Genomic DNA, 13,687 nt, shown 5'->3' on the forward strand with positions numbered 1-13,687 from the left:
GATGATATGATATAATATATGATATCTGAATATTTCCACATTCTCACTTATTTTGGTGGGTATACTATTATCATCTCACATCATCATGTTAATGGTCACAACTGTGAAAATAAGTTGGGAAAAACCTCTCTTTCTCTTTCTTCACTTTCAGGTTCATGAAGAATGCTGGCTCTGTTGTAGATGCAGTTACGTGGCAACAGTAGGTATTTTACCCTTTTTTCTATTTTATGATTTTGTCCATAGAAAACCGCTGAATCAGTGTGCAGTCAGCTAAAACAGCGGACTACCCACCTTAAAAAACATATATCAAACAGCACAGTCGATGATGTGCGTTTATATTACTATCACCACGTTGTGCATGTGCAGCAGCCTGTAATAACCATTGTTAATACTGTTACTGAGACACTGATGCATAACGTGGAGAAAAAAGTGTTTATCCTGTAAATGGAGCAACAGGAAAAAGAGCCTGAGAGAGAGAGCGTGTGTTAAATTAGTAACACCTGCCATTTGTCTATTGCACATCCTGTAGGAATGCATACAGACATATTAATGGTTTGATCTTTCCCCCCCATGTTTTATCTGTATCTCTTTACACACATATGTCAAGTTTGTACAGAGACACACCCAGTGTAAGCTCAGACAAACCCTGTGTGACTGAGTGAGTGGTCATTAAGGTGAAGGTCAGGTCTAATTAGGAGAAATTAGAAGAAACGGAAGGAGGCAGGGCTGTCAGTAAGGTTTAGAAAAACACCACCCACATGGTTAAAATCAAACCATATGCTTTGGCTCATTCCCTTTGCCAATTAGCCCATTTTACACTAGAGATCCAGATTCCAGTCTAACCAGGCTGCGTGACAGTAACTCTGACCTCTACAAAACAAAGCCAAACTAATAAAAAAGAAGACCACTCATTTACACGTCTGTGACACAGGTTTTACTCCTCTGCAGCTGGCTTGAGTTGTTTTGAATCGATCATAGGAGGCTGGTAACGCAGCATTCATTATAACCCGGCTTAGAGAATTAAATGGATTTGTCAGAGAGTTTGTCTGTCTCCTGTTCTGTTGGAGCTCGTGGTGATCAAAGATGTTGGTTACAGAGTGAAATACTTGTGTATCTAAAGATCACGAAACATTGATGTGTTGTTTTCGTTCTGTTATGACATATTTTCCACAACAAGTGTGGAAAATATGTCAATTTGACATTTGCTGCATCTTGTATGAGTTACTTCTTATTAATTTCTGGATCCACCAACAAAATTTGATCAGCAAGTTTAGTCATCTTAAACTTTCTGTCTTTCTCTTTCCGTCTCTCTGCAATAGTGGTTTTCTTTGAGTTCGTGCACGTTTTTCCAGTGATGCTTGGCTTGATATCTGGGTGTTTCTTTCTGTTTTCCTTGATCCTGACACAGATATTTTTTAAATAAATTAAGGAGTCAGTTCACTCAGATGATGAAAATACGTCCCCACAAATACAATGAAAGTGAATAAAATCTTATTTGTGTTGCTCACCGACATAAATTCACATGGAGTGTCCAGACCAATCAAGACATTGTTCCAAGTTAAAGTTAGCATGCTAACACATTAAACTATAATGGTGATTCTGATAAATGTTAAGTGAAAATCATCACCATGCTAAAATTAAGCACTGAGCTTAATGAGTTGCTGTTTTTAACTACTGTGCAGCTTCACGAAGCCACCAGCATGACTACAGACTCTTAGTTGTGTTTCGAGGCTGTGTGCAGGGTGCAAAATCAACTTTTTTCAGCACTCAGTATCCATACTACAATTGTTTTTTGGCTGTAGAGTGAAGCAAATCAGTCACTTGCATATTTTGCCAGCATTTGGCATGGTGGCTCGTGCTCTGGCTCTGAGCAACACAAACAAAAATCCATTTACCTCTTTTGTTTTGGGGTGTTGGCAAACATCTCAGATATGGATATCTCAAAAACCAAAACCATCTGCATGATTGGATACCATTAGAAGTAAGAGGGCAAATATGCTTTTTATAATTTAGAACTAAGTCTTTGATCTAATGCCTCACCATAACACCTGCACAATAACTATTGTGAACTTGTTTGTTCATGTTGCCTAACTGGGACTGTTTCATGGTGAGAGAATTAAACCGGTTGAAAATGTTGGACCAGACAGCAGCCAGTTGTAGCTGTGAAAATACGAGCAACAAAAGTGAGCGAGACAAATTTACGATTGGGTTTAGATGCCCCATAGTGACACACTTAATGTGAGCCCTAATTGTTCCAGCAGTGAGATTTTAGTGGTGTGAACATCTGAGCCTGAAGCAAGCAAACAACCCCCCTCTTCTGCTAAACTTTTAATAATGAAGTGATGAAAGATACACATTAATGACCATTGCTTTTGAAAATGAGCACTTCATGTGCTAAGAACTGTGACCAGAAAGTGAATCAGAAACATGTATATTTATCAGCTTTACTCTTTGCAGCTACACCACCAAGTTTTAAATGGGCTGGATCACACATTATACCCACATCTGTCTCTCTCCATGTCAGGTTGCCAGTGGTGCTGCATCCAGAGAGCATGGCATGTTGGTTATTTAAAGCTGAGGGGAGGAAAAATGAGATGTTTAAGATTTGTGATCTCCTCGTTTCTAGTCTGAAAATCACAGAGGGACTGTAAATTTAGCTATGGCATTCCTGAGGGAAGCTGCATGTCCTTCAGCTGTAAGGTAATGATTGATCTGATGATAACCTGATGGTCCACATCAAGGAACACATCTTCTTCTTACTTTGCTACCCCTTCGCTCACCCCAAACCTCTTGCTACACCAGATGGCCATATGGTTGTTTCTTGACATTTCATGTGTAGTTATTATAAGTGTTACAAACTGACTAGCTTTACTAGTCAGATCAATTCAGTTAATGTGACGTGTAGATATTCTTCAGCACTTTTTATTATCTGCTACATACTTTTAAAATGTAGTTCTTTTAGCTTCAGTTTGGTATATTTAAAACTCGTCGACCTTCACTTTCAGCTGTGTCTGTCTGATTTGATCCTATCCACTGCTTTAGTCTGTATCAAAATCTTGTGTTAATAGAGTGCTAGATTGTTTTGTTACTGAGTTGTCTTTGATACGGTGACGATACTGGGAGCTGTGTAAATCAAGCTGACTAAGGGGATCTTTAGACAAAGCGTTGTTTATTTTTACATTTTACTGAATTATGGTCAGAATGGCAGCTAAAGTATCATGCCAAATTTTGATGAACAAAGGAAAAGTTCTTAGTTCTCTTAGGAGATTAGGCTTGAACAGTTTTATGGATACCAAGCTGTAATTTCCTCAATTCTGGTCAAAATACTTGAGCAGCTTTCCTTATGTTCTTTTCTTTATGGGATTTGGGATTTTTTATGGCATTTCATGTTAATTAACTGACAAATTTGAGTGTTACGTGAAGAAAGCTAATTTTGCCTTGTGACCTGCTGTTTTTGTAAACTGTAGCCAAAATTCCCAGTGGCACAGTTTTGCAGTGAAAGATATAGCTTTAATAACTTGTCCTGTCCTTTATTCTGCTTCCATATATGAGCTGGAATTTCTTTCCCTGGAATCTCGAACTGAAGAATTATTGTGAGCTCTCTGGAAAGATGACAGGATAACCAAATAATTTGTGTAAAGCTATGACTTAATCCATGCATTGTTTACAGTTTGAGGCCAGGGGCTTGGGACTTTTCCAGCACTGTGATGAAAATTTCAACAAGGTTAAGCTCAGATTGCAACACCACTTCAACAAAAAAAAAAAAAAAATTCAACTCTCAGCAGTTTTTTTGTTTTTTTTATGCATTTGTAATTTCCACAGACTCTTTGAAAACAGGTTCAGTACAGGTTTGAGCTTTGTTCTTGGGATATGTTGATGCTGCAGTTGTTGGTCTTCTTGTCTATTGACCCTCAGGGATAAATAAAGGAATTCTGATCTGATATTATTCACAATAGAATGTGGTTCTTTTTTGGCCCCCATTGAATTTGTTCAGCCTTTGTTGGAGAAATGTGCTGCTGAGAAGCATCCTCTAACTAACTTGTAAATCATAGTTTTCCTGGAGTGTTCTCCAGTCTTGGAAAGGAAAAGAAAAAGTGAAATTTGGCGCAGAACATTTGCAGCTTTCATCAGGATTTAACTGAGCTGCTCTTGTATTTTGTTGGTAACATTTGTTTCATGTCAATATGAAACAGATTTTTAAAAGATGTAATTAACAGGTGTTATGTCTGTTTTTATTTATATATTTTATTATGTTTTGGTATTGTAAAAAAATAGTACCAGTAAATGCAAATGGAGTGAGTAACTGCCTTTTCTCATTTTATTTCCTTAAACATTTGGTAAGTTTTTTGCCAAATATTGCTTAAAAATTAGTGCTTTTAAAAAGTTGCAGTATTTACACTCATGAAATTAGCAGTGTTGACTATAGAGAACATGATTTTCTGGGTAAATGAATTCTTCTAATATAGATCATTTCATCAGAATGGTACAGCCTGTAGACAACTGAGAAGACATTATGTTTTAAGTTGTTGTTGTTGTTTACATTTGTGTTGAGGTATATACTTTTTTTGTTCTTCTGCAGTGCAAAATGTGTTTTATGGTACCTGAAACATAAACTGTGTGTGGTTGTTGCTCTCTTGTTTTCCTCTCTTGGACTCTTGTAGGGGATCTTGGAGAGGCTTTCTGTCTGCCCACAGGCTGATGTTCCTCAGGACTTTGGCTCTAACTACTTGACTTGACTTGAACTACCAATAAATTCCTCTCTCATCATGCTCTCTTCACATCATCTCTCAGTATCATCTTTCTTTGTGTCTTTATCGCTCACAGTCACAAACACACACACAGTCACCACAGATGGATGTCTGCTTTGTTCTTCCTTTTCCTCTCTTAGGCAATCCCACATTTTGACATAGAATTGGATTGTCAGTACGCAAACTGTAATTGAATATGTCAGTTGCTGTTCACATAGCTGTTCTAGTGAAATAATATATTGTGTACTACATCTATGAGAGCAATCTACATTGTACTTAGTGGTTTGGACTTTAAACCTGTCGTCCATAATGAGCCACAGCAATGTTAATGGGGAAGCCAAGTGAAAGTGTTGCTTTTTTTAAAAAAGCTTGTTTCACTTTCTTTCTGTTGCTTTACTATTAAAATGTCTGGTAGTGCAAAATGTTGTTGTAGCTTATCACAGGATATTCTTTACCGAAGTAATGCAGGTAGATGGCACTGAGATTGTCAGGCTTCATGACTTTCCAGCATAGAGGAGGATATAATAACATCATATAATATATAGTTTTAATTGCAATTTTATTATTATTATTATTTATTATTTGTAACTTTAAATGTAGAAATTAATTTGAAATTTAGGATTCATATGCTATAGGATGAAACTCTGAACAGGTTGAGCAGTTGGATGGATATATAGATTACAAACAAGCTCACACATTTAAGTTTATTTTTAACCATCTGTGCTAAAATAAAAATTATGTTTGTTGCTCACATTGTAAAATATGTTGCATTTCCATTGCAGTTACTACATGGATGGCAGAGTGAAAAAAGTGGAGGACTTCTTGAAAACTCGTCTGTTGGATACACTCACGGAGCAGATCACTAAAGTCACCAAGGTGCTTAAGTTTACCTCAGAGTCCTGAAATTAAGGCTACAGTATATATATTCTGCATGCAAAGTGTACTCTACATGTATATTGACCATTTCTGAAGCGACTGCTCAGTTTATACCCTACAGTAAGTCAGCTTGGTGTGTTTTTCAGAGGTCACATCTTGGGTCATTTTCTTGTTACTTTTTTATCAATTTAGACTTTCAGTCTGCCTCGAGGGATGATATGAAGAAATATCTCATTTAAGTCTTGAAATATATTTGCATTTCTTTTGAGTGTGCCAAGTTAAAAAACTAGCTCTCAGCTAGTTTTGTAATGATAAAGCCACATGTGCGAACCGCAGGAGCACAGGATAAAACGGTTGTATCCATGCTGAGGAAACACTGTCTGCTCTGGTAAAGTTACTGAATTGTAAGTGGTGAACAGTGCCAAAGTGCCTCAGGTAAAAATAAAAGAAAAAAAAGATTCCCGAGAACAAAATTTGAAACATTTGATGAAATAAAATGGCCGTGAGTTTTTCCTCTGGATTACCACTCATCCCAAGTCAGTGAGAAGCGTTATTGTGTTTTTATTTATTTGCATGCTTAAAATTCAGTCATTTTTACCCAGTGTGGTTTCAGTTAAAAGTATGAACCATTGTAATAGCGATGCATTGATTCAAAACACAAAAAAGTGACGTAGTTCATTTTGTCGTAGATTTTGATATACAAGCATTTCCATCACTGCTTGCAGGTTGTGAACACACATACTCCTGGTAAGAAGGTGTGGCTGGGTGGACTGGGGCCGGCATGGGCAGGAGGCATCAGTAATCTCTCTGACACATACGCTGCCGGCTTTCTGTAAGTGCTGTTGTTGTACAGTAGCCTTTTAAGAAACCATTGTGTCGTATTCTGTAGATAAAGATACCTTTTGATAAGAATGAACTTAAGCCAGCTGCACAAAACTGTTTTCATATCGGTTTAGATGATGTTAGGTTTATGTATTTTATTACCGATGTGATGATATTTGCTTTTGCACTCCTGATATTTTTTTCTGTGTGTATGTGTTTGAATGTATTCCAGGTGGGTGAACACGCTGGGTATGGCTGCTCTGCAGGGGATTGATGTTGTCCTCCGTCACTCATTCTTTGACTATGGATACACACACCTTGTGGACCAGCACTTTAACCCTTTACCTGTAAGTTTCTCAGTTTAATTATTTATTACAATGGATATTGGTTCACATCTTTGCCAAGGGTCTGTCCCGAGCAGTCCTGTTACACTCTGGACCTTTTCTGCAACAGGACCGGTGCCACCTCTCGCTCTTTCCCGTGGGAGCTATTAGGTGAGATGAAAGGCGTTTAGTGGTGATGAGTGGTTAGACGCGGGGGCGAAATGCCATGTAACCTTAGCCTTTTGTCAGTAGTTCAGGACAGTGTCAGTGCTCCCCTCAGCCCCCCATCACAACTGCTTCTCTGTGCGGGACAGTCGGCTGGTGAGAGATCTGCAACCCGAGATGCTGATACACAGACAAGTAAAACAGCCTATGAAATGGAACAGTCCGATCCTACGTTCCTCTGGTTTGGTCTGAACCATGCAGGGAGCAGAAATACAGCAAACGTGGTCCACAATGCTATATTAACCATCTGAAATTAGAGGTTGTAATATTCCTTTACTGTTCTCAAAGTTTAATGTGAGTTGCTCCTTGGTAATTTATTTCTTTTAAAAAGGGGGACTTTTAAGTCACCACTTAGTGTTAAACTGATCTCATTTTGCTGGGGAAAATTTTTTTGAAGTATGTAGAAGTGATAAAATGTTACTGTGAGCCAAGTTCATAAAGAGGATTTATTAAGTTCATAAAAATGGTTTATATTAAACTGAGGCAGAGCAGGGGTGAGACTTACATTATGGACAGTAAATCTTGGTTTCCACAATAAAGGAGAAATATGGTGGAATCAAGGAATTAATCAAACATTTGTTATTATTCATGGTTCTTTTATTCTTGTTTTGGTCACAAATAGCTGCAAGAATGAGTATTGGAAATCCCAAGATACCATTTTAACTGCTAATGTTATCGGGCTCTTGAACTAATCACTTCTGCAAAATCTGACAATCATTTTTCACTAAATCCCTCATTAGGTTTAGAGGGCAGGCACTTTCCTCAGCCTCCCTTCAACTATGAGATATTAAACAATCGAGATGGCTTCATTTTTCCCCCTCTTCGTCTCCATTATTTTTGTGGGAATGATGGTCTCCCGCCAGGATCACAATGCTTTTAACATGGCTGGATGTTTAAAGGCTGCACCAGCCTACCTGCTGAGAGAATTCACTGCAGGGCCAACCTGTCATCTGCCTGGAAAATTTATGACTTGGCCTCTTCCCCTATAGGATGACCCCCCCTCATTGGTAGAATCCAGTCAAAGACCCCCACCCGTTGAATAACTACACAACTTAAGGTTTTTCTACACCTCCCTTCTTCTTACTTTCTCTTCCACCCTAATTATCCTCTCTTCTCCTGTTTTGTTTACACTCCACAGATGCCTGTTGTCTCCCTCCAGCAGGAATATTTATTTATCAGGCACAAAGCAGGGAGATGAGGTGGTAGGCTGCAGTCTCTGACAGCGCTCTCCCTAAATTAAAACATTCATAACTGCGTATTGTTGGTATACTTCCACTTTCTGTTCGTTTTTAACGGCTATTATCTTTTTCTTATTTTATGGGAAACCCAATTAGATGATGCTGACGGGTCTTAATTTCCTCGTGGATCTAGTTTAAATTAAAAACACTGAATTGTTGAACTTCCTGCTAGATGGAGTGTAATTAGATAACCTCATACTTTAATCTTTGAATTTCTTAGGGATTATCTTGGTCTCAGCCATGCAGCCTGTCTCTCATTTGCTCCATTTATCTAAACACTAAAGGTTAATTGTTATTCTCCTTGTTAGTGTCCTCTTATTCCCACAACTGTGCAGCTGGGGTTTGATTGGTCTCTGTTGTATGGACTTACTTTTTTGGAGTCTTTGACATGTTACTGGTTTAAGTGTGCCTGCCTGTCTGTCCCTGTATTTCTTGGTGTGTATAGTATTTCGATTGGATCTCAAAGTGATGGGTGCTCCTGTCTTGGTTGTCGCTGGTTGTTTCTATCTGTCCATACAGAGACGCAGAGTTGGGGGCGAGAAAGACAGGGAGACAGGCTGGGCAATTAGGCAGGAAAACAGGCAGACAGTCAGACCGCTGAGGATTTAGGACCTCAGCTGAATTTCCAAAAAAATGTCCTCGTTCTGTCCCACCAGTTCCTGTTCTGGTGTGGGATTTTAACACGGCTGTAGTTTCAAATAAATCAATTTATTGATGGTTTCTTTTTACTTGAGTTTTGAAATTTAAACACAAGGCAAGAGTATAGCATCACTCCGGCCATCTTGCACAAATAAAGCTCCAAACTCGTAGCTGTTCTTTTTTTAAATGTATTAATCATAGATCACAGTTCTGGCCATACATTTATCCACCCATCCCTCTGCCTGTGGCCAACACTATACGGACTGTATAGTGTATACTGTGCTCTGCTTCTTCGATGCCTTGGCAGCAAATTAAGTTAAAGCCTGCGTGGAAAAAAGAAGCCCTTAAATGTTGCCATATGCAGGATTGCATGGGAACTTCCTGAGGAACACATGTTGTTCTGGGTCTCTTGGAGAGGTGTTGAGTCTGTGTAGTCTATAGACTGAGACACTGTATGGTGGACCACTCAACAATGATAACAGAAACAGCAGTTCATGATGGGGCATATTTTGTAAAAATGTCAGATTTAAGACCTGTCATTTCTCAACGAGTCAGCCGCTGTTAAATACAATGTGACATGTTACATGGGACAATCAGCTCTAACTAAATGCTGAGTATCAAAGTGCTGACATATTTGAATTTGACAGATTGGTGGAATATATCTTTTTCCTCACCCTTTGTTGTGAAGTTCTTCATTTTCACAGTTTATGAAATTCAATATCTTTCTACACTCACCAGGGCATTGGCATTGTTGACTAAGCAAAATGGATGTTTTAGCAATATTTCCTTTCAGGGGAATCCACCATTCAATGTTTCTGTAATAACTGGTGTCTTTCAGTAAAAATTCTTATGTTAGATTTACCATTACATTTAAATACAGCGGACTTGGTGATGCTTTTAAACTGTTTCCCTCCCGCTGTTACTTATATCAGATTGATGAAATTTTCCTTTCCACACCTGTCTGCTTTTGTGTTGTTTTTTTAAACAGTAACCAGGTGAATTCTATCCTGGGCGTTATGACGATACTGTAGCTCATACTGTCCTAAAAGTGATACCAAATGTGTTTCTGTGTGTTGCGGTGTTGCCCTCGCAGGATTACTGGTTCTCTCTGATCTTCAAGCGTTTAGTTGGTCCAAGGGTTTTGGCTGTGCGGGTGGCTGGACTGCAGAGGAAGCCGCAACCAGGACGGGTCATACGAGATAAGCTACGAATCTACGCCCATTGTACCAGCTACTACAAGTACGTGCTACAGCTGAACCACCTTGGGTTAGGTTGGAACCTGCATTTAAATTTATAAAGATTAACACTGTATCATGTGATTTCAGTCATTTTTTTCATTGAAGCTGACAGATGACAGAGCACACATCCTCATAGGCTTTCAGTGATGTGTAAAAATGCTTTGGTAATGTCCTTGAAGATTGAGATTGAGAACAGATTGCTGTGGTTTTAACTTCTTCTACTCCCTGTGTACTCTTGCAAACACCTGAGGCTCATTGTCTGGCGGGGTAGAACAGAATCCCTTGCCATACCATTCAGCTTCCCATAAATAAGGGGACGGCAGACACCCGCTCATTCACAGTTCCAAGTCTGTAAAACTTAACGGGTATCACTTATCAGGTGTGTGGGTTCTGTCTCCCTGCCGTCAAAGAGCCGCTGAAAGGTGTGCTAGGCCTTTATCCCTTCTCGGATTGGCTGGAGGGGGGTATTCAGGGGGGAGGGGGAGGGACAATAAGGCGGTCTGTGCCCGGGAGGAGATAAAGAGTGCCACCGTGGCCTGTTCAAGGTTATCATTTAACCCAGGCCAGCGCCTGTCAGCACCAGGCTAGACTTACGGCCTTACTCTAGACAGGGCTCGTTTACAGGTGGAGCATCCCTTAGAGAAATAGTGGAGTGCATTCGATGACCGGGTAGGAGTTGCATAACGGCTTGATGACATGCAAGCAAATATTTGAAATAGTTTTCAACAAGTGTACTCACTCAGCCACCTGGTATCTGTGGTGAATCTTGGGGTAAAGAGATGCCCATGGCAGGAGATGGTCCTCCACTCCACCCTGCATACCAAGCAGCTCTGGGCTGGGTATGATCAGACAGTTAAGCACTAAAGCAGGCTCTTTTGAATCCGGTCCATCTTGTCATTATTTCTGCCACTTTGTGGTTTTACACAGTCAGACCTTAAGTGGATGAACCATTGTAGTCTTAGTGGTTTGACTGTACTTTGCAAGACAGCAAAAACTATGAATGTGCTCAAGCAGTCAGTGGTTTGAAAAGTCTTTGCACATTACATATTTTACTTTCACTGCCCTTTTACCTCTGTTAGTGGTTTGCATGGCATTTTTTTTCATTTTCCAGTGATGTCCCAACATCAAACAGCATCAACACATGTTTGTGTTCCTGGTTTGGATCTCTAAGATCCTCATCATTTGAAAAAGGCCTGAGAGGTCATTATCTCTCTTTCCATCTAACCATCTGATCTATCACTGGGAGCCATGGTCCACGTTTCTCAGAAACAAGCCTCCAAGAGTTTAGCACAGAGCCAGACATACAGCATTTCCCTCAGCAGTGCACTGCTTTATTTCTCCTATTGAATATTAACAGTCATGCAGGGTTAGTGAAATAAATTACTCATCCTGTGTCCAAAAGAACAAAGATAAACATCAAACCAAAAACCAAAATTGCTTTCAAGACTTGAGATTTTGGAGGTGGTAACTGTCTACCAGACCTTTCAGCCAAAGACACAGCCCTGACCCTGAATACCAAGGCTGACATGTGGTATTTGCTACAGCTCTGTTGTCTTTGTTCACATATCTGGACCCTTATTAGTTTTAATCATGTTTGTCTTATCTGTCTCGCTTACTTATTTACCTCTGACCAGCATGCCTATCCAGTCGAGTCCCCATTGCTTTGCTCTCAGGAGAGGGACTCAAACTCTGTTTTCTGTGTAACTCAAGAAGTGTTGCCCATTGCGTTCACAACCCTCACCAGACCCTGGACTATACAGCGACGGGTTTTAATCTTGAATGTCGTATAGGAGCAGTAGTTTTCTATCAGGATGATAAACCCTGCAGAAATTAAATGTGCTTTATTATGGTTCATGCTAAATATAGATGATAGGTCTTAGGCTATGATAAAGGACAGTTTGCTGTTTAATGGAATTCCAATCTTTGAGCAGGCGTTATCTTACTTGATTTTTTTTAATTTTTTTTTTTTTTGCAAGCCTTTTGATCCAGATTAGATCAAGGAGTTGTGGTTTGACCCTATTACTGTATGTGATGAAAATACATTATCAAAGACTTTCCTCTCTTTGTAGTCATCTTTAATTATAGAGAATTTTATTCAACATGTCAGTGTAATATATGATGAATCCCTATTAGCACATGTGGAGAAGAGCCTCTTTTCTTGTTGTGTCCTGATTATCTTGTCTTAAAGTGAAATTAAAGTAATGTTATTCATCATTTTCTCTACAACACCAGTCATAACTATGTGAGAGGGTCCATAACAATCTACATCATCAACCTGCATCGGTCACGAAAGAAAATCAAGTTGGCGGGGACGTTACGGAACAACACCGTTCATCAGTACCTGCTGCAACCCTACGGGACTGACGGACTCAGAGCCAAGTTAGTATCTCTCTCTCTGTCTGTCTGTTTGTCTGTCTGTCTCATGCACATGCACACATACAGCAAGCACTGTGTAACTGTTTTCTATCCAAACAACACAGAGTATCCCGCTCCATTCATTCACTCTGATCAAACAAGACAGATGTGCTGGGGAGAGACCCAGGTTACCAAAACAGCTGCACAAGTCTTCCAATCCTGCCATTTCTTGCATTTAAAAAAAGATAACTCTGTATATTTTTCATCTGAAAATATAAATCCCGGCGAGAAAAGCAGTTGGTTTTGCAAAAGTCCTAAAGATGTTGAGCTCATGAAGAATTTTGTGAGCAACTTTATGGGTTTACAGTTGTTTTATTTTTCCCCAACCTTAACAGAGTGTTAAACCCTTCAGAAGGCAACAGGAGGTCTTGGGCTGGAGCTGCGTAATTCACACTGTTGTGTGAATAAAACCCAAAATGTGTAAATATTTGCTAACATGCAATAGCTTCTTCCTGTCTGTCTCTCCATTGTAGGCTTAAAACAACAAACTCATAAAGAACATTACAATAGATGAAAGCTAATAAAGAATAAAACTTTTTTTTTTCAGTGAAGAAACTTTAAGAGACTCTCGTAATATATTGCACTGCTTTACTGAAACTGAGACTTTTTTTAAAAGGGAACACTGAATGAGTCCAGACTCCTTCAGAGTACCCATGTGTTTACGCCCTTTTGTTTGAGTCTGTTTTACAGCCTACAGCAGATGTTTTATCAGTTGATTGATTTTTTTATATTCAGGTTATTTGAACTGTTTTACTAACTATGATATATTATACTCTGTAACAAGGTAATATAATTCATATTGCCTTAAAACATCCCTTAAAATTAAAGGTTTACACTCTCAGTCTTTTCCTCTCTCCTTTAAGCCCCTGGCCTGTTATTCTGACTCAGACATAAGCCTGAAATCCTGGAATAACAGCCTAATGACCCAGCACTGTGTGTGTGAGAGTGTGTGTGTGTATGTATGTATGTTATACGATACCTACATACGGCCCTAATTGAAGTTCAGGCATGATCCTTCAATAACAGTAATGACGAGGATGTTTTAGGTGTTAGAACAGGATTGCAAGGCAGTTAATAGGAGAGCGAGCTAACGATGGGCCTTTTTCAGACCCTAAGTGCTTTCCTTTACCACCGGCAGTGCGGGGAGACTTTTGCTTTAATGA

At 39.3% G+C, this 13,687-nt stretch overlaps 1 protein-coding gene across 1 annotated transcript in view; it reads left to right on the plus strand.

Moving 5' to 3' along the window:
• hpse2 (heparanase 2) overlaps window positions 1–13,687 on the plus strand; it is a 49,185-nt gene that overhangs the window by 32,373 nt on the left and 3,125 nt on the right. Inside the window, exons 6-11 of the mRNA XM_046402421.1 lie at window positions 152–199; window positions 5,531–5,624; window positions 6,350–6,456; window positions 6,679–6,793; window positions 9,965–10,110; window positions 12,342–12,488. Coding sequence (XP_046258377.1) covers window positions 152–199; window positions 5,531–5,624; window positions 6,350–6,456; window positions 6,679–6,793; window positions 9,965–10,110; window positions 12,342–12,488 — 657 coding nt within the window. The remainder of the gene's footprint in view (window positions 1–151; window positions 200–5,530; window positions 5,625–6,349; window positions 6,457–6,678; window positions 6,794–9,964; window positions 10,111–12,341; window positions 12,489–13,687) is intronic.

Source organism: Scatophagus argus, chromosome 10 (assembly GCF_020382885.2).
Source record: "Scatophagus argus isolate fScaArg1 chromosome 10, fScaArg1.pri, whole genome shotgun sequence".
Lineage (NCBI taxonomy): Eukaryota > Metazoa > Chordata > Actinopteri > Scatophagidae > Scatophagus > Scatophagus argus.